At 34.2% G+C, this 22,022-nt stretch overlaps 3 protein-coding genes across 3 annotated transcripts in view; 2 read left to right on the forward strand and 1 right to left on the reverse strand.

The window, feature by feature from the left end:
- Positions 1-3,118, forward strand: part of LOC102598342 (cell division control protein 2 homolog A) — a 6,317-nt gene extending 3,199 nt beyond the window's left edge. Inside the window, exons 4-9 of the mRNA XM_006342452.2 lie at positions 173-293; positions 536-709; positions 1,092-1,255; positions 1,867-1,954; positions 2,063-2,116; positions 2,732-3,118. Coding sequence (XP_006342514.1) covers positions 173-293; positions 536-709; positions 1,092-1,255; positions 1,867-1,954; positions 2,063-2,116; positions 2,732-2,821 — 691 coding nt within the window. The 3' untranslated portion in view covers positions 2,822-3,118. The remainder of the gene's footprint in view (positions 1-172; positions 294-535; positions 710-1,091; positions 1,256-1,866; positions 1,955-2,062; positions 2,117-2,731) is intronic.
- A 457-nt stretch (positions 3,119-3,575) lies between these two features.
- On the reverse strand, positions 3,576-13,866 carry LOC102598687 (tryptophan--tRNA ligase, chloroplastic/mitochondrial). The gene is made up of 15 exons (XM_006342453.2): positions 13,719-13,866; positions 13,483-13,626; positions 11,987-12,074; positions 10,983-11,024; positions 10,622-10,711; positions 10,417-10,539; positions 9,282-9,353; positions 8,935-9,047; positions 8,746-8,767; positions 8,583-8,648; positions 7,617-7,673; positions 6,324-6,370; positions 6,019-6,100; positions 4,879-4,968; positions 3,576-4,044 (listed from the first exon to the last, which is right to left on the reverse strand). The coding sequence occupies exons 1-15, from the start codon at positions 13,784-13,786 to the stop codon at positions 3,910-3,912; spliced, it is 1,239 nt and encodes a 412-aa protein (XP_006342515.1). The 5' UTR covers positions 13,787-13,866; the 3' UTR covers positions 3,576-3,909.
- Positions 13,867-16,639: 2,773 nt separating this feature from the next.
- The window catches only part of LOC102599009 (uncharacterized), a 12,116-nt gene continuing 6,733 nt past the window's right edge, over positions 16,640-22,022 (forward strand). The window contains exons 1-5 of the mRNA XM_006342454.2: positions 16,640-16,951; positions 18,734-18,816; positions 18,920-18,997; positions 19,382-19,494; positions 19,594-19,659. Coding sequence (XP_006342516.1) covers positions 16,833-16,951; positions 18,734-18,816; positions 18,920-18,997; positions 19,382-19,494; positions 19,594-19,659 — 459 coding nt within the window. The 5' untranslated portion in view covers positions 16,640-16,832. The remainder of the gene's footprint in view (positions 16,952-18,733; positions 18,817-18,919; positions 18,998-19,381; positions 19,495-19,593; positions 19,660-22,022) is intronic.

The following is a 22,022-nucleotide window of genomic DNA, read 5'->3' on the forward strand; positions in this document are numbered from 1 at the left end:
GGTGTGGGGACCGTGTGGTGGGATTGGGGGACGTTAATTGAATCAAAAGGAATTGGAGACTAGAGAGCAGATCCAAACACGATGTTGGATACCAATATAGAAATTCTCTTTTATAATATCGGAATGGTATTTTTGCATTTTGTAAGATAGTTTTCTTCCTATCTGGTTACAGGTTGCAAGATGTGGTTCACAGTGAGAAGCGATTATATCTAGTGTTTGAATATCTCGACTTGGATTTGAAGAAGCATATGGACTCATGTCCAGAGTTCTCTAAGGATCCGCGTCTTGTAAAAGTGAGTAAGAACTGGATGATCCTTTGGAGGTCTGGTTTCATTATGTGTTATCTGCTTGATGAATTTGTAACTCTATTATGTCTTTGTGGAGGAGGAAGAGAGAGGCACTCTGACCACAAATATGTAAATTCGAGGTTATCTGGTTATGTGGATTGAGAAAGTATCTCTATCTCATGATTATTCCCAAGTTCACAGGCTTCTTGTTCATGGTCATCAATTAAGCAATCTCTCCAATTTTGCAGATGTTTTTGTATCAAATTCTCCGTGGAATTGCTTATTGTCATTCTCATAGAGTTCTTCACCGAGATCTGAAGCCTCAGAACTTGCTGATAGATAGACGTACAAATGTTCTAAAGCTTGCAGACTTTGGATTGGCTAGAGCATTCGGCATTCCTGTCAGAACTTTCACTCATGAGGTATGAACATTGTGTTTAGCTCTCTGAAAGTTTCATTGTGCCTTCTCTTAAATTTTTACCAATTGTTTAATGTTCCCTAGGACTGATGAGAAGCTAGTTTTTATAGCAAAGCATAAACTTCTCTTACATCTGACGCTCTTCTTCAGGATCTGATACATCTTCTCTATGTGAACAAACTTTTTTCTCTTCAAAGTTTTTCTTTACCATTTATAGCTTTAAGTTTTCTGATAAAGATAAAGAGTTTGATCAGGATTCAGGGGTTTGGCCCTATCATTTAAGATAGACTCTTTTATCTTCTGTATTAACCAAGCAATTGGAGGAGTTGGGGTATTTATCTAGCTTTTATTTCCTTGGGTCTTCAATAGTTGACTTTTTGTTTCAGGTGGTGACCTTATGGTACAGGGCACCAGAAATACTGCTAGGATCACGCCACTACTCTACTCCTGTTGATGTTTGGTCAGTTGGCTGCATATTTGCTGAGATGGTGAACCAGCGGCCTTTGTTTCCGGGTGACTCCGAGATTGACGAACTTTTCAAGATTTTCAGGTTTTAATATGCATAATCATTCTTATTGATAAAACAATGTACATCACTAATTCTTTCATGAAGACAATGTTCTTTATGGAAGGAATATACTTTGATGATGGAAGTGTCCTCCTTATCTACAGACTGCAGATCCCATTTTCATCCTTGTAACTAGCCCTTCTTAGAAAGGAATAGGCATGGAACATTCTACTGACCTCCTTTATGCATCACAGACTAAAATAATTAGAACTCAAAAAGCAGGCAGAATATAGGGGGCTGAGTGAACAGAATATAAGGGCATGGATAAGCCTCATGGTTCGGAATTCCATAAACATCATTTTGGATGGCCTGTGATGTTCATTTCCTTGTGGTGATATGCATATTAGTAATTTATTCTATTTACCTTCCCCTCTATGGGGTTTAACAAGGTTCATTTATTGGCTTTATGATGTTTATGACCAAAATATCACTGTTAACATGTTTATAACTATTAATTTCATCAAACTCTATAAAGAGAATGCTAGAGTGAGGTTTCTTGAATCAAGGAATGTCAGTTTTTCGTTTCCTTCTGCATCGTGTTTATTCAATATTTCCAATGATGTCATGATTCTCTACTTTTTCCTTATATGAAGAGTTGTGGGTACTCCAACTGAGGATACATGGCCTGGAGTGACTTCTCTGCCTGATTTTAAATCTGCTTTTCCAAAATGGCCATCTAAGGTAATTTACGTTTTTCTTATGTTTTTTTGCCCTTAGCAATTTGATTCCTGCTATACTATGAGGATAACGTCCTATGAATTGTATAATTGGAGCCATTTAAACTCGCAGGACTTGGCAACTGTAGTCCCTAATCTTGGTGCAGCAGGCCTTGATCTCATTGGTGTAAGTTCACATTCTAGTTTAAAATGGTATATGCATCTTATGAGCATGTAAAACATGTTTGAATGTAGCTCCTGCTTTACGGTTGATTTCTAATGAGAAAGATATTCTAGTGAAAGACATAGAAACAACTACAACTAACTGCTTTGTGAATCTCTTCCCATGATATTGTAACAGCAGCAAGAGACTGACGATTAATTTTCTCTAAGGAAAAGGGTATTCCAGTTTCTGTGCTTCAGTGCTTGTGTTACATTTCTTTCTTTATAATCGTTTCAGAATCTGCATCCATATACTTGTTTCAGTCTCAGTCTATGCTCTTCTGTTTTCCTTCCATTGTGTCTCTTTTCGTTTCCTTCTCAATTCTCCTTTTTATTTAGAGGACATTTACTGGGAGGTGGGTCATTATGGTGCAGTTTGTTTCTTTGGGAATTAACAACTTTCATGTTGTAAATTCGATGAATCACTTTGGTACTTCTCTTCATTTGAACTATAAGTAGGTCTTCATGTGGACAATGAATAGCGTTTGATAGATTAGATGATTGAATATTTTAGCCTTCAATCTCTCATACTGATATATGTGCCCCCCATTACTCATGTCCTGGCTTATTGATGTTTCAGAAAATGCTTTGCCTAGACCCCAGCAAGAGAATCACTGCCCGAAGTGCCCTTGAGCATGAGTACTTCAAGGATATTGGGTTCGTCCCATGATTCGTGGCACCTGTTCTAATGTAAAAGAAATTTGGATTTCTTTGCACCTGCATCTTGAGTTCTAATGTAAATTTGAGTGTGTTATCTACAAGGTTTTCTTCTTAGGAAGTTGTGCAATCATTAGGCTTTGTCTGTACTCTACTTTTAATTATATTTCCTCCAATGCTATCCAATCTGTTCACAATTCACGCTAAATGTTTGAAGATAGTTTCACTGCAATTTCCTTTGGCTTTGTATTTTGTGGTTCAGACCATACTGGAAGACAGCAATCCATACTGCTTTCTTGCATTAATTTTATTTTGGGGTTCCATTGAGTGTTGTTGTGCATAGTTTGCTATCTGGGCTTAATTTGAGTTCATTACTGGAGCTTTTTATTATCCAAAAGTGTCATTCTTGAGGACACAACCTGATATGTTAAGCATTCTACAGATAAAGTAAAGACGATTGTTATCAAATATAATCGATCTCACAAGGAGCAATACTAGGATTGATTAACTGTTAATTAGATGAAATTAACTACATGTTAAATGAGGATTTAACTTCATTAAATAACCCAACTTTCTAACTTCCATTTTAATTCGCAGCTTGTGATGTAGATGAATTAGTCTAAGCCAAAATATTAAGAGCTTACTGGATTATCTGCATAGTTCAAAAAACAAAAAACAAAAGGAAAGCAAGCATATTTTGTACAAACTTTTTACTTGTTGCATTACTTCTGCAAGCAGTTATTGATGGATTTTTATAAACCAAAATATAAAGTTTTGGAAAAAATTCTTCTCCATATAGGTTTAGCCAATACAATTAGTGTACAAGGCTAAAAGTAACTTGCAACATAAAAATTAATTCAAGACTCGAATTAATACGATGAGTAGAAAAGGATTACAAAAATTAGTTATACAACTTGACTAAACACAAATGGCAAAATCGGTGATACGTCCTCCATTGAAATTGTAACGCATATTGATGCACAAAACAACATTTCTAGTGTAATTCTGCAAGTGGGGTCTGGAACACATACCGATGCATATATGCTTTAAATTATCACATCGACCTCTGCATCTTTGGTTTTCATGCAGCAGCGGTCATGCTCATCTCTTCAAGAATCCCATTGCCTGGTAGACATTATTTACAGTAACATCTGCTATGTCTGCTGCTTTTCTGGCTCCCTCTGCTAAAACTCCGTCCAAGTAACTTGAGTCGGATATGATTTCCTCATAGCGTACCTGCAAAGTTCAAACCAAAAGAACTTGTTCAAAACTATCTTTGAAGGAATAAAACATAGGACAGACACTAGGCTTGCAATCGAGATGAATTATCTTTATACTTGCAATTGCCTGATGCGAAACAGAAATGTATCCTGTTAGGAAACCGAACACAAACAATTTCACCGGAAAAAGGAAAAGGCAATTGAAGAAACTATAACCCCATAGTCAAAAGTGAAGTTGAAACAAAAAAAAACGTTACAGAGGAAAATGAAGAGTTAGAACACAAAAGAGTCGATGTGACAAGTTGATACCTAGATACAAAATACTAGCAAGAAAGTTTATTGCTACCAAAAGGGTAGCACCAAAATTCATATATAAAGATGCAAGTCTACAACCATGTGTATTCCCACAAAGCTATTATAAGAAATGTAACTATAATATTTGAAACCAGAGAGTAAGTGTCGCAAATTAAAACCTCAAGGACAGTTTATATCAATCACCCTTGTATTATAGTAAACTTTGTCAATACATATGGTGGAAAAAAGATCAAAAAAGGAGGTATATAAAGAGATACTAGCACTATATGCACTTTATTGCCACTCTCAAACCTATATTTCTTAACAAGTTTCTAGCTCTATGACATTGGCTACACTAAGAAGTAGGCTACTAGATCACACACTCCTGATTCTCCAATATAAGCATGCAGATGCACGTTTGCAAAGTTGCCACCTAAATCCAAAGCAATTGACAAGGAAATCTAAAATAAATATATCATGGATACATCAACTACACAAGCACAGCCATCCAACTAACACAAAGCTATCAGGAAGCATCACATGCGAAAGAAGAAACCTGGATAGGGTGTAGATGATCAACTAAAGCATCTGTAAGCACGATTTTGAATGTTCCCCAATTCATATCTCTGCATTCTTCTGCAACTTCCTGCGACATCAAGTCATTGAGATTTTACTTCTCCATTATAGCTTGGACAATGCAATGAAAAATGAACCAATTTTGCACCCTCAAACTCAACCACCCAAAAGAAAAAAGAAAGAAATTTACCTATTTCATGATACATTTTGCCAGACTTTTAATGTGAATTTTCTATTTGACTTGCAAATTAAATTGATCACAGTGAAAGAAGAATAACTGAAGTTGTTTATGTAGAATGAGGGAGGAGGAAGAATTTTTTTTAGAATACCCAGTTTGATTATTCAGAGAAGGGTCAAAGACTTTGGTATCATGTAGAATGAGAAGAAATGAAGGAATTTGGAAATACACAGCTTAACTTTTCCCTCAAGCTATTGATAATTTAAACAGTGGAGAACATTGATAGAATGTCTGCATTGGTTGAGGTATTTGTCTCTGCCTCTGATGGATTTCTCAAGATTTCAGAATTGTTAGAACATTGCAGAATTGAAATTCTCAAGATTTCATGCTATTCGTTTCTGCCTCTCTGATGGATTTTGACAGCCATAAATAGACGTTCAAGAAAATTTGTCAGAGAAAAGCATCTGCTGGACAATTTGGAAGGAGAGGAACTCTAGATGCTTCGAAGACACAAGCTATTTACAGAAGATTAAACCCAACGGTGTTCTTCTTTTTGGATTTTGGTGCAAATCTGATCCTTTGTAAGAAGAATGAGGATGTTCTAAACATCTTTTTGGATTCCAGCATTTTTATGCTGATGATTACTTATATATAAAAAACATGTTACCTTGATCAAAAAAAATATTGACTCTCAATTGTATGCATCACATAAAATGGGACCAAGGCAGTGGCTTGATTTCCCAATACCTTAGGTCGTAATTAACAGCACAAGGAACTGTAAGAAAGAACCACAGAATAAACTGTGCAAACTTAAGTTACAGTTACATGCTAAAGTTAACCTGTCACCCATTAACGAAGAGGCATACATAGTATTGGGGAAAGAAAAAAAACACAGAAGGGTAATGTACACAAATTATTAGCATTGAATATTAGGTGATTCACCTGCTTGGTCTTGCCTGAAACTAGCTGATAAATGGAAAGAAGATTGTTACATTCAGGTCTTTCCGCATTGTCAAACTCCAAGCTGTGTATTGGTAAATAAAACAACAGAAGAAATTATAACTCAACACAAGAAAGTCGTCATTGAGAATTTTTTTAATGCTGGATGTATTTCACGTGCCTTGTCACGGTCTAGCCTTTGGAGAAGCTTTTTCTTTTAGAAACTATAAGTAAGACATTAAAGTCTCAATGGAAAAGACAAAATAATATTCTGCAAGCCTCAACACCAGAAGTGATTGGTTGCTTACCCGGGAAACGCATCAGTCTTGCACCGTTTTATTTTATTTGCTATTACCTAAGAAAAGAACAAAAAATCCCACATTACGCATGAAATATGTCTAATGTTCAACATACAACAATTACCCCAACCAAGCTTTATTTGGGTATCAAAAGGTCATCGCCACTAAAGATTCATTAAAAAAATGCCTACAACTTCACATTTCATACCTAGAACCTCTACCCAGTGGAAATGACACAAGTATTGAATTTGAATTTAAACTGTTATTGTTTAATATAAAAGAATGGACATGAGACTTTTTTCTCAAAAAAAGAGATTATTATTTATTTATTTTTGGTTTCTTAAGGTCAAAATTGAAGATACGCTTTGTTGGGATGAAAGGGATTGTTGTTTAATCTATTACCATTAATAAAATATGGTTAGACTTTCCTTTTTAGAAAATATATATTAATTTAGGACAAAGTTGGACATTCAACCAAAGACAAATAATCCTAAAATATGGTCAAGTGTGCATGTCAACTCTTAGTCCAATTGCTTAGCTATTTATAAAACCACTACAACCCATGTTCCCAACCAATGTGGACCTGTAATGCCTCCGCATGCCAAAGGCTGGACATTTGGAGCACAGGCAACATAACACCCCGGCAAGACATTGCTTAAACTGAGAATGGACATGAATCTGAATTTAATAACATGTTTAGAAAAATGAACCTTGCACTCAACTGCAACAGGTAGCTTTTTTAAGTTGAGTAAAGGCCTAAACAATGTGAACCTCTAACGTGTCCACATGCCAGAGGCTGAATATTTGGAGCACATGCAACATAACACCTAGGCATGACATTTTTTAAACCAAGAATAATTATGATTCTAGTTTTAATACCTTGTTTAGGAAAATGAACCTTGGACTTAACTCCAACTGCTAGCTTTCAGATTGAGTTAGCTTTGTTGACACTAGACCCTGAAATCCACTAATGCTCTAGACATTCTTTTACTAATCGTAATTTTCAGATATGTTAATCCGAAACCAATAAATGGAATGTGGAATAAACCAAATATAAACAAAGAGAGAAAAAGAGAATTGAAAAGTATTTATGATGAACTTCAAGATGGAATTGCAGATTTCCAAAGACGAGAAGCTGCAAAGTTGTCTTTTTCTCTTTCCTTCTTACAATGACACATCCAGAATATGATTAGTCTATTCAAGTTTTTATTATCATGTTCAAATGCATCAACCCACATTTGAAAGGGAAATACATAAAGAATGCTGAAAATAATAAGCAATTGTCCCAAAAAAATTACTTACATCTTTTGAATCTAGCAAATTGATTCTCGACTGATCAGATGGTGCTGACTTTGACATCTGTCGAACACACTTCATTAGAAAAATATATAGGAAAGATGCACAAATTTATCAATGAAACTGAGACAAATATGACAAAGGCTTTAGGCAGTAACTATCGCAAGATGAAGATCAATTTTCTTAGATGGGGAGGAATTACTTAGACAGTCTCCAAGAGAGGCTCACACCATACTTTCACATTGGCTATGCCTAGGTCCACTCATGTACGGGTTTTGTCTCGCAGAATGCCTTAACCATTTGAGTCTTTGAAATGTCACAAAACTATCTTAAAAGTGAAGTTAGGAAGTAAAATGGTGTTGCAACTTGTATGTAGATTCAAATCCTTCCTCTCCCGTTTGTACATTGTGGACTACATTTCCAGAAAAAGTGTTATCAAGTTGACAGAAGCAGAAATTTCTAACAATAACATTATAACATGCTCTCTAGGGAAATGCTACCACTCCTTTCGTAGTAGGATTATCCCAAAAAGATTCTTGGCTGTAGGTCAAATGGAGTAAGCGCAAATGGAGTAGGATGGGTATACAGCACGTGACAAAACCCAACCAGTTTCGCATTGAGGCGCTGTTATAGTTGCTGCTGCAGGTCAAGTAGAATCAAATCAAATACATTCGTTTGTACTAGAATGGTAATTTGCTGTCTCTATATACCTTCTCATCAGAATTCACCATTAGCAGGATACTATAAAGTGAAGTGCGTGAAACTCTATGTATATTTGTCATTCGTTATATATGAAAAGACTTTTCTCATCCGCACTTCACTGAAATTTAAATCATTTCAGAGTTTAGTTACTAAAATTCAATTGCCTTGCTGTATATTTGTGCATACACACCTTTTAAGCTTCTAAGAAAGAGTCCGTGCAGGAGAAGAAAGGAAAGAAAAAAAGTTGTTTGAACTTAAGAGATTGCAAACCTTGGAAAGGCCATCAGTAAGGGACATGATTCGTGCCCCAGTGGGTGGAATAAGGGGTTCAGGAACCTACATTGACAAAATCATACTGACAAGTGTTTTCACCTATACAAATAATAATGTACAGAAGTGAAGGGTATCAACCAGACAACAGTTGAGAATCCACCTTGAAGAGTGCACCACCTCTCCTGTTACAGAGAAATGACAAAGTGATTTTCTTTTGATAAGTTGAAACAGAATCAGCTACTTCCTAGTAACCAAGAAAAGAAGGGACACAAAAAAGTCAAACAACAAAAGGCAAGTATCCAATCAAGTATATGTATTTAGAGCAAAATGTGACTACCTTATGACTTACCCTCCCAGCTTCTTCCACTTCCTTCCTCCATATAAATAGTTTACACGCTCAGCCAGCTCTCGTGTCAACTCCAGATGTTGCTTCTGATCCTCTCCGACAGGGACAAGATCAGACTGCAAGAAAGATACTCAGATACATCAGATCCACACATATTTACACACTTTCAAGATTACAGTTGGTGAAAATTTGTGCTGGGGACTGCAGTGGCATCAGCAAGCTCCGCCAAGAATACCCCAAGATATTATGATAATCAAAATACTGAATGCAACAAATCAAGATTCTTCTTCATGAAAAATAAATCTGAGGCATATCAACTAGTGTTAGTGAAATATGGAGATGGGTAACACCTGATACAGAAGAATATCAGCAGCCATTAGCACAGGATAGGTTAAAAGAGCAACACCCACATTTTCATCCCCCTGCATAGAGAAGAAATGTATTAAAAAACAACCGGTACAGACACTAAAAAACAGTCAGGTACAAGATAGAGCTAAAGGTTTTAATATAAGAAATGTATTTAAAAAACAAGCAGAGTTATGATGTTTCTGTAACAGATGGGGACAAAACCAGCAACCAACCGTCTGGATGTCGTTAAGATAAAAGGTTCATTCAATTTTTTTGGCTCCAATTTCAGGCAGTAATTATATTCACCAGCTATTTCAACAATTCGAATAAGTCTAGACACCTGAAATGAGATAAGTAAGAACCCCGAAGCATACATACATGTTTCTGCTAGAGATAGGGGTTCCAAAGGCATACCCATTAAAAGCATGCTTATATATTTCAAGCATTCATATGGTAGTAGGTATGCGTACTGGGTCATGGGACTTAGAGAAAAATTGTCCTCTCAATGAAGTTAAGATCTTCAAATCAAAATGATGTTTGATTAATGTTGATTGTAGGAAAAACAGTAAAGAAATACCAAAACTGATCTTGACTACTATTTGCACACAATAGAGGAAGTAATCTATAAAACAGAAAGGATGACTGGTAACTAAATAAGTGTGTAAACAAGCAAGATTTTATGCAGCATTAAAGGTCATAAGTTCAAGAGGCAAGCAGCAAACACATGTTGAGCAAAAGTGTAATCTGCAGATAAAAGTAGGCATTATATTCACCTGAACACATTTATGTTGAGCCCAATGACATCAATGGCACTTATAAAGATAGTCAGAGAAAAATCAATGAATTATCTTTTGCCACTTATAGAAGTTCTCCCCAGGTTGTGTATTCACACTTGATATCAAATCTACCTACTATTAGTTTATCCAAAACATCCTTGCGTTGAGTTCATACTTATAGCACCTTTTACATATGCAGCATCAAATTACAGTTTACGAGATGATAAGTTTAAAATAGAACTCCTTCAAAAAGATTTGATGAGTCAAATATATATAGGCAGCCTAATCCTAAAAGACAGAAATTGAGATATTGAAAGATTGACACTCTGTGGAGACAGGGCTGCATACAGCAACAACGCACCGCCTTCCGTGATTTCTCTTTAAATTGAATCATTCTATTGAGCCAACCAATAGGTGTTGCCGAACTCAAAAGCCACATCAACTCTACATGAGCACGAACATGAGACTGCACAAAGACTGAAGCCTGAAACCAAAGTTGCAGTGATCAGAATGCAAGGGATATTGCTACAATGTAATATATATGTTAGAGAAGACAAATAGTAGACCTTAGAAGGATTTACACCACATGCTAGATAAATAGCAGCTGTATCCCTTGTTGCCCTTAGCAATTGTTGTGCTTCATATTGCAAAGTTATCTGGAAACATCTGAAACAATATTACCTTCACCAAGGAGGAGGAATTCTTTAAGAATGAAACAAAAAGAAAACTCTAATTTTTGGGAATTTCTCCAGATGGAATAAGCCTCAACCATAAAGTGAAAGAAAAGACCGAAGGACAAAGGGTATCATAGCACTATTACTTGATAATGCAAGTTCATATATATTTTCCATAAAATGTAAAATGGCACGAGAAAATTGCAAATAACCGACATATGATTAAGGAATAGTCTGAAAATTTGAAAAATACCGCATGAAGGTCCACAATGAAGAAGAATGTCTCATATGTATCCTGAAAAGAGAAAACTCGCCCGTGAAAGAGTAATACAAATCTATATTGAAATTTCTGAAAAGAAAATATAATAATGTGAGAAATAGAAAAAAAGTTAATAGCAAAGCTCTTTTCTTTTATATGTAAAATGATAGTAAATCTCTTCACACGTCTTATATGTTACAGAGACTGTAATTTCCAATCAACTAAGTACTAGAATTATGGGATTTCCAGAATTTCTTTTTAAAAATGCCATTTACTATCAACTGAATACTAGCATTATGCCATTGTGGGTTCCAATCAACTGAATACTAGCATTAAAGGGATTTCCAGAATTTCTTTAAAAATAGGTCATTTAATTGAGTATTCAAATAATTAGAAAGAAGAACCCAAACAAAAACAGGAACCCATTAACATGTATGTGTTATAACATCCACTGTTTCCTCATCAATCTGTGTTAGCAATTGAGTTCACCATTCCATTCAAAAACCCAACTGAGGCAACAACATTCACACAAAATGCAGTGAAAACCAAAGAGATCAGCAGATATTCGATTCATAATGAGTTGATATACATGCCAGCATGTAAGTTCGAAGCCTAAAACATTGCCCAATGAAAACCAAACTAGTCATAGAAATTTGGAAGCCTTAGATTCATGATATATAAATTTCCAATATGGGTGTAAGCGAATTTGACCACACCAAGACAAATCTACAAACATATTTTAACACAAGAAGTTCTAGAGTAAAAGCTAAAAGTGGAAAACTCAATCACCATTCAACATGGTACATTAGTAGGAAGCACTTGCACCTTCGCTTCAGATTGCAAAACATAACATGAATAGGATATTCAGAAACTATATAAGAAGACAGCAACAAAAACAAAGAATCTCAATTGCTAGGAGTCTGTTGTAACTAAGTTAAAACTTCTATTTCATAGACTCTTTCCCCACAGAAAGTATAAGAAAATACAAAGCAGCCAACCTGCAATCGTATCCAGTTCTTTATGGCACCAAGGTAATTCCCCAGATGTATCGATCCAGTAGGCTGAACACCGGAGACTATTCTCTTCCTGTTTAAAGAAAGAAAAAAAAAGCACAACATTCTAATCACGAAAATCATAAACTATCATGGTGATCTGAACTTTCAAATAACCAGCGAGTGTGTAGCACTTTGCATAAATGCCTTTTTTTGAAAATCACCCTAGAGAGGTTCAGATGATGCCTCGTGGTACCATAAACCACAAGCATCGTATTTCTCCATATCTTGAGGCATGCCCAACAACTTCATAACTTATTGATAAAGATGTTCATTCTTAGAATTTTTCATTTCCACAAGTTAAACAACATAATACCCATACCCATTGTAATCCCACAAGTGGAGTCCGACGATTCCACAAATTAAACTAGGTTTAAAATAGATTGAAAATAAAAATAACAAAAGCTTCTACTTTCCGAAGTACTGATAAATGAAACCACATAATATGGGTATAAAGTGCAAGAAGACTAAAAGTTAAGAATTAGACATAAATCATACAACTATACTGTAAAAGTTGCGTGATTGCTTAATTATTACTCTTGTAAAACACAAGCTTTTAGCATTGTGGAACAGCATAACCATTAAGATTTGGAACCAATCACTGATTGTTGTGGATTAATTATACTCTCTAGTTCAAAAGGCCGAAGACCATTCCAGGACTGCTGTGAATGCTGAATTGAGGGGGAAATCAATTGTTATGAATTTACTCATTCATTAACAATGACAGGCACAAATCAACTTAAAATCACCTAGAAGTAACAAATCAACCTTAAAATTGAACTTTTCAAACATTAAAGTTCAAGCTGGATAAACAAGTCAAGCAGTGCAGAATAAATGATCAAACACACTAATTTGACAATTCACACATGAATCAAGAGTTTGTACAAATTAATCAACAAGCCCATTAATTACCAAGCTGTCAAACTGAAATGCTTGAAGAAAGCAATGAAATATCTGAGTTTTTTTGTCCAATTAAAAAATTTATCTCTCAGTTGCATTACACAAAGTGGCAAGTAAATCACAATCAATTAATTGAATCAGCATGTCCTTTAACAATCAGGCTATCAAATCGAAATGCTTGAAGAAGGCACTGACATATCTGTGTCTTTTGTCCAATAAATCTCGGTTTTTCGAGTTTCATACTTGAACTATCACCAAATGTTTATCGAAACATACTACAACTATCAGTTCTTCCCTTTTCTACCTGAACAATGGTGATATTTCAAGTAGTAAAGGGAACAACGGATAGTTAGAGTGTGTTTCAATAAACATAGTTCAAGTACTAAACTCGAAAAAACAGTGTACTTCATTTGTAAAGCCCATTAACTCTTGATATTTATCAGTTTGCATTACACAAACTGGCAAGTAAATCACAATCGAGTATCATTCACTAATTCATATGTACAAAACAAATCCAGTTTACATAATTCGAGCTGCATTACCTTACAGGACTTGAAGAAGACTCAGAATTCACAGGTTCAGATACCGCTACACTACTGCAAAAGCACCGGAAATCTCCACTGGCTTGTTGACGAATTATCCGTGTTCTTCTCAAGTAACCACCGATACTTAACCCGCAAGACCTGCTAAATACAAATAAATCGAAACAAAATTGAAGATAATCAATGGATAAACGGAAAATCAACAGAGAATGAGAGTGAGAGAGAGAGATGAATACGCTGAAGAGGCGAAACGAGGAGCAGAATAGGTGACCATACTGAAATGCGAGAGAAGAGAACGACCCATTGGTGCAAAGCTATATGGATGAGATGCTGAGACTGAACAATAAAAGAGGGAAAGATGAAATTTAGGAATAAAGAGAGAATTATAGAAATAACTTTAATATGTATAGAAAAAGCTTACAATGAAAGAATAAAACGCATTTATTGAATGCGATTTATGAGTAAATTTTGTGTCTTCTTATTTATTATTGAAATTACTATATTATACTTTTTTTATAATTTTATTTGTCCAGTATTTTTAAAATTTATTTATTTATTTTATTTATTACTTTTATAATATAAAGATAAAATATTAATCTTTCTTGATATTATTAAAGTTACAAATGAAATAAATAAATATATTTTAAAAATAATGGACAAATAAAATTAAACGAAAAGGGTAATAGAGTAATTTCAATAATAAATAAGAAAGACAGAGAATTTTACTCGTAAATCGCATTCGCTGAATGTGATTTATGCCTTTCATTATTAGTTCTTTCTATTTAGGTATCTGAGAAGGGTTTTTTCAAGTTTTCAACGACATGACGTTTGTTTTAAAAGATAAAATATTTATCTATTCTTGATATTATAAAAGTAATAAATATATTTTAAAATAGTGGACAAATAAAATATATTTAAAAAATAATGGAAAATAGAATTAAACGAAAGGGTCTTGATATTAATTGAATGCGATTTATGAGTAAAATTATGTGTTTTCTTATTTATTGTTGAAATTATTATATTACCCCTTCCATTTAATTTTATTTGTCCACTATTTTTAAAATATATTTATTTATTTCATTTATTACTTTTATAATATCAAAAAAAGATAAATATTTTTTCTTTTTAAAAAACATCATGTCGTTGATAACTTGAAAAACCTTCTCAGATACCAAAATAGAAATAATGAGAATGAAAGGCATAAAACGCATTCAGTGAATGAGATTTATGAGTAAAATTCGGTATCATATTATTTATTGTTGAAATTACTATATTACCCCTTTCATTAATTTTATTTTTCTACTATTTTTAAAATATATTTATTTATTTCATTTATTACTTTTCTAATATCAAGAAAAAAATATTTTATCTTTAAAAAAACGTCTTGTCGTTGAAAACTTGAAAAACTCTTATGAGATACCAAAATAGAAAGAGTTGAGAATGAAATGCATAAAACGCATTCCTTGAATGCGATTTATGAGTAAAATTTTGTGTCTTCTTATTTATAGTTGAAATTACTATATTACCCCTTTCATTTAATTTTATTTGTCCACTATTTTAAAAATATATTTATTTATTTCATTTATAACTTTTATAATGTCAAGAAAAGATAAATATTTTATATTTTAAAAAAGGTCATGTTGTTAAAAACTTGAAAAACCCTTCTCAGATATCAAAATAGAAAAAAACTGAGAATAAAATGCATTTAGTGAATGTGATTTATGAGTAAAATTTTGCGATTTCATAATATCAATAAAAGATAAATATTTTATCTTTTAAAAAAACATAATGTTGTTGAAAACTTGGAAAACCCTTCTTAGATACCAAAATAGAAAAAGCTGAGAATGAAAGAAATAAAACGCATTCAACGAATGCGATTTATGAGTAAAATTATGTGTCTTCTTATTTATTGTTGCAATTACTATATTACTCAATTGAAAATCACTTAGAAATACGGTAACAAACCAAATAAACCATTTAGATGAGTTGATAGATTGTATGGTGCTCAATATCAATACTAACACATTGTAGATTAACCGAAAGTTTGAGATTGCTAGAAATAAAAATATGAAACTAAATCATAAGTCAGGAATTTTATATATCGAGTGGTATAAATATAATTTATTAATTTATTATCGGGTTATCGATTAGCTTGTTAAAAAAAAACTTCAAACTGTTAAGAAACAATAACCCGATAATAAAAAAAAATCAAAACGTTAAACTAATAAAAAATTTCGATTCGAGTTTTCAGTTCCGACTTGATTTTGAACATGCCTACTTTATTAGAACAACATATCAATTGTAGATTCATAAGTGAAGTTTGAAAATACAGTGTGTATAAATGAAGCTTTACCTTAAAATTTATATTGCGAAAGTAAATAAATTATTCTAATAGATTCATGATTCAAATAAACTATATCAAAAATAATATGAAAGGAAATACAATAATAAAAAAGGCAATTAAAAAATAGAGAAAAAGGACGATAATATGAATAAATAACACAGTAATAAAAACAAATGAATAAAAAATTTAACACAAAAGTATACTGATAAGATAAATTAGATAATACTCAACTACCTTCTCATACATTCTCAAACAAATATGTTGAAATTAAAAAAATAAATTTTTTTTTTTATACCCCCAAGGCTTTCACCTTTTAATTTTTAATGCGACTGAAATTCATGCAGTTGAGATCGAAAGTGAAGAATAATTTTTTTTCTTTTTTTTCATATTTCAAATAACCAACAACATATTCAGTGAATTTTTATAAAGTGAGATTCGAAGAGGATAAAGTGTACATGGTAGATAAATTGTTTTCGAAAGACATTCGGCTCAAATAAATCAAAGCACTAACTAAAAAGATGGCAACAAACAGAAACATGACGATTAATAGCTAAAAATGCGAATATATATATATATATATATAAATCGTAACAACAACAATTACCGATCACCTAAACACATGAATAAGCGATATTAAACATTAAAAATCAAAGATTACATAAATATACCACGATGTCACGATACTTTATACTACCACTAAGTCAAATACATAATAGGCTAATAACCGAATATTAAGTTAATAAATGATTATGATATGAGTGATGATGAGACTACTTGATCCTTAATTCGATATCTCCTCCTCTTATTGGGGCACCCAATAATGTTTAGCGAGTTCAACGTTAAACCTCAGTTATCTTCGCGGTTGATTTTAACTACTTGTGCCGCTACTTGCAGACGGCGTTTTAAGGATCTCGCAGGTTCATTATGTATCTACTCGCATAAAATGCTATAGTAACATTTTGGACTGAATCGAAGTACGCCAGAGAAGCAACGAAGGTAGAAAAAAATGGAGAACGATAGAATTCTAGAGAGAGAAAGGTATCAAATGGAGCAAATACGGGAGCTTGAATCGGAGGAATTGCAAGTTGAAGAAGTCGATGAAGAATCATCAGACGATGAAACTAAGTAAAATTATACATTTTTACTTTTGCATTTTGATTTGTTGTTAAATTTGGGTGGTGATCGTATTTTTTAGGGTTTTTAGTTTGATTTATTATCAGTGTATTATGGCTTTTGGTATCAATGTTTGCATGTTTTGTAGCCTTGTGGTTTTGTTGTTTTCAGATTGGAGTAGTTTTTGAGATATTTATATGCTTAATTTATCTATATCATATCATGTATCTGCAAATTGGAAATGGAAAGTGAAACCGGATCATTTTGTGCTTACCTAGACCAATTCCACGGGATACCTATCACCTCACATCAGCTACAAGTATACAAGTATCAGTAACTTTCTCCACCAAGGTTAGAGCAAATGAGAAGAACATGAGACCTCATGGTGCTCAACCACTTCATTGCCTATTAGGCCACACCCTTGGGGGTGCAAAAATTCCATAAATTGTAGTATTAATTTTCTTTGCTTGGGTACCCAAATAAAGGAGAGAGAAGTGAAATGTTGGCAATTGGATGACCTGGAGTATTAGAACTTAGAAGTATGTCTATTCTCTTATGCGAACTGGGATCACTTTTGAGAATGCCTTTTAGAAATTTACTTGGACTGTAGGTATCATCATAGTAAGAGAAGAATTTAAGAGAGAGATCTTTGTTCATTATTCAGATCACTTCTGTTTTACCTCTAGATTTGTCACCTATAAACTAGTCTGTCCAGTGCTGCCTATCTACTTCATTTTTTTTTTTGGAGGGATACATCTTTATCTTTGGATCATTTAAAATAGGATGGATTTTTCATGTTCCTTGCATAGGTTTGTGTCTGATAGTTACATCAATGCAATATCATGTTGTGTATGTTCAAACATATATCGGTAAACAAAAATAAAATAAAATTGGGTGGGGGGGTTATAAGAACTTGAAAGATTATAAGTAACTTAAGCCTAGTAGTCAAAGCATGTAGAACTATACTTTAGTTGGAGCCGAAGAATGTGGTTTAGCGGACAGTGAATTGGGACCAAAACCACAAGACCATGTTCAAATCTCAGCAGATAGTTCAGGTGCGTCCAAGTTTGCCAAGAAACTAATATATCCAAACATAAGTTGGAGGATTGTCAGTCTGATACTTCTAACACAGTCCCCAATGTGCTGATCAATATATTTTGTCTAATAATCCCTCTGATTATAATATGTCGGTGCTTAATTGGGTGTGGAGTTCAAGAAAGAACACACATATGACATACTAATGGTACCCTGGAAGTTGGAACTGCAGTGTTAGACATTCCACAACATTTTGATGGCTATAAGAATTCATTAAAGGTCAAATGAGAGGTTTAAAGTTGAAGAATTTTCAAATATGGAAAGTTGTCATGCTTGCTTTTTTTGCATCCAAGGGCGTGGTCTAGTGGTCAATAAAGTGGATTGAGAACTATGATTGTCTCAGGTGTAAATTCCATCAGAGACATAACACTACATGATTTCTTACATATGTCCTAGCCTTGGTGGATAGAGTTACATAGTACCTGTTGCAGGTGGGAGGTGACATGCATCTATAGAATTAGTCGAGGTGCTCACAAGCTGTTCCAGACATCACGATTACTAAAAAAATTTGTTGTCATGCTTTTTTGGAATAGACTAAAAATGGAACAAGTGCCACATAAAAACTGAAAGGGAGGGAGTTACTCTTTTTCAGCTATGCGATCTAATGGATTTTCATTTTCTCATTACAAGTATCAATCAAGAATTTCTTTACTAAAAGTACCAGAAATGTTTTTTTTTGTACTTGGCTTCTGATTGTAGTTACCGTAGTTCGGGGGGAGCATCTGCATCTGGTGAATTTACTTACAACACCTCGTTGGCTGCCTTACATTCTTACCTTGGTGGTAGGTGTAATCTGCTCTTCCATTCTCATTTTTCATTTACTTTTTTGGGATGATGCAACTTTCATGTTATTTGACTTATTTTTTAAACATTTTCTTGTGTCAGATGTTGAAGATACTCATAACAGGCTGGCCTTCTTGGATGGAGGAGCTGTCTTAAATGTTCCTCTGTTCTATCTTGAAGGTAAATTTATTACTCGGTTTGGACTGTCTTTTTTTCAATTAAAAGTATTTATGGAGGAAAAGGAAATATGACCATTAAATGTATGAAACACGTTGTCTTGTTTGTACAATTGTAGATGTGAGGTATAACTGCTACATGATGTTTGTGAGTTCAACTAGATCCTATATTTTTGTAGTTTGAGAAGTGACAGCGGTGCATGAATCTTTTACCGTTAATACATGGTATTTTTGTTACTTGATCCCAAATTAGTATGTAAACTTTTCTTTCAGCTCAACAACTGTTTCAGAGTTCAGATTTCTACGGAGCAAATGTTAACTCATGTGTGTTTGTCTTGGGTAGTTTAACATCCTTCACAGTGTCTTATGTGCTTTATTTTACTTCCAGGAGTTGTTTTATTTCCCGAGGCCACACTTCCTTTGCGAGTCATTCAGCCTAATTTTATAGCTTCTGTTGAAAGAGCACTGAGGCAAGTTGATGCTCCTTACACGATCGGCGTGGTAAGTGGATGCCTAATGGCACTGATGTTTTGTTCTCTTTCCCTAGATTTTGTTTCTCTTTGAGTTTTGAGTGGGATTGATGGTAAAAATTTATTCCAGATCCGAGTTTACAAGGATCCAAATAATGGTAGGATGAAACTTGCAACCACCGGTACAACTGCTGAGGTAATGAAACTTGAATCCTCTGCCTTTGTTGATAGTTAATTTTGTGGATCCTCCGTCCTTTTATAGTCTAATTGATTATATTTCCTAGAAACTGGTAGAAATGTTTCTGAGCGTTAATAAGTAGACAAGAATCTCAACTGTTTCTGAAGAAGAAATTTCATGTTGGTTTTGTGACATTCCATCTTGTTACTAGATTTTTTGCAGATCACATTTATTTCTCGTGACTGGTATAACATTGAAAGATTTCTGGGTCTAGTAAGAATTTCTAGTTCGACATAATCTAAATTAGAACATATTGGAGCTTCCTGGTTTTAGTTTATTTGAAAAAAAACATGTCCTAGAAGCAGATCAAATCTGTATTGTCATATCTTTTTGGTAATACATCCCTCTTTTGTGAAGTGGGAACTTCCGAGGTGCATACAGTTAATTGATGGCAAGTTCAAAATGGTAAAAGCAATGTTAAAGTTCTTTTCTTTCTGTTGTATATGTTAGTTGCATGAGTGAGTTGTATTTGTTTCTGTTATTCCCTCTGTGCTTTCGATGTCACCACTCATGGTTGCTTGGGTTATTTAAGCTTAGAGTTAATTGCCTATATATTTGTGTTACTCAGAAGACTGGTGGAAGAAACTATCTTGTTTTTTTTTTTGGAGCAAAAGTGATCCCATGTAATCTTTGCTGTTACAAAACATTCAAGTTAATTATGGACAATTAATGAATTTTCCTTGGAGCTGGAAGAAGTTTCCAATGCCCCAAAGATAGCAACCAGGACTTCCAATATTGGAGCAGATTGTTAGTGCTAAAGGATAATTTTATATCAAAGATGATCTTGCCTGTAACTAAAGGACACAACTGAAAGATATACATCCTTCCAGTGAAAGCTGTTTAGTGTGGATTACAAAATGCATGCATATTGAAGTATGGAAATGATTTATGTTTAAAATAGTATGAGCCTTGGGACTGTTAGAAGGTTCTCCATTATGAGAGTGATGTAAGTTAGATAAAGGGTGAGCATTGCTGCAATTATGATCTAAAAAGTGGCTAAAATTTGACACAACTTGTTCTGCTACAGAATGAATGTAACTTCAGATAAAGGATGAGTTTGTCACATTAATAAGGTATTTCCATTACAAAATTGATGATATATTTAAGGACCTTGCTAGCACCCAAGGGTATGGGCTACTGGTCAATGAAGTGGATATAGTACCATAAACCCAGGTGATTTCTTCCCCTTTGCCTAAGCCTTGGTGGGCAGAGATACTTGGTACCTGTGGAATAGTCAAGGTAATCTCAGCTTTCTTACACATAGACATAATGATATTGGTTGGTTGCCAGAAGAGCATGCTCCACTCATGAGAAATTGAAAAGGAGGGGTTTCTATATTGCTTCTTGGTGCTCTCTCTGTAATGAGACTGAGGAAACCAACAACCATTTGTTCCTCCATTGCAAAGTGCCAACATAATTGTGGAACCTTTTTTTGGGACTAACACATACAGAATGGATTATGCCTGAGCATGCTGCAGATCTACTTAGTTGCTGGATCAGCAGAGGGGGGAGAAAATCTAAGAAAAAGTGGTGGAGTATAATATCATCATGCATTTGGTGGTGTATTTTTTTTGATAAAGGTAACATTTGTATATCAATCATCAGCTCAAAGCTGGTATCCAAAAATTTACATCATATCCTCCTTCCACACATGTATGTCGGGGATAAACAAAGGATAAAGAAAAGAAGAGAAGAAAAAAGAGAACTATCCCTGGATCCTCCTTTCACCTTTATAAGGACCCTAGAATATCTACAATAGCCACAGGGTCATCTATATACTCTGAACTACACCAATAGCAAAAAGTGATAATGCAGTTCATTTTAATCTTGTGCAGAGGGCTGCTCTTGTTATCAAAATTCCTAGAATTCCTTTCTTTCCATATGGTCCACCAAATAACAGCTGGGACAATTTTCCATCTACTCTTGTCTGTGCTGCCACTGCCCTCCATATTCCAGCTTTCTAGAGCCTGTCCTGTTCTCCCTGGAACAGTCCAACTTATACCTCTGAAGCTAGTAAACAAATTCCACAGCTTGCCAACCACTTTACAATGTAAGAACAGATGATTAATTGTCTCTGCAACCTGCTCACAAAAACAGCATCTTGGGCACATTTGTATTCCCCTCTTCATAAGACTCTCTTGTGTAAGTACAACCTCTTTCACCACCAACCAAGTAAAAACTACCACTTTATATGGTATTTTAACCTTCCATATAAGCTTCCAAGGCAGAAAGTTAACTTGGGATCCCATATGATTCATATTTCTATATGCAGAACTAACAGTGAATAAACCTTTATTATGACATTTCCATTTAAGAGTGTC

Source organism: Solanum tuberosum, unplaced genomic scaffold (assembly GCF_000226075.1).
Source record: "Solanum tuberosum cultivar DM 1-3 516 R44 unplaced genomic scaffold, SolTub_3.0 scf00034, whole genome shotgun sequence".
NCBI classification, from domain to species: Eukaryota; Viridiplantae; Streptophyta; class Magnoliopsida; order Solanales; family Solanaceae; genus Solanum; species Solanum tuberosum.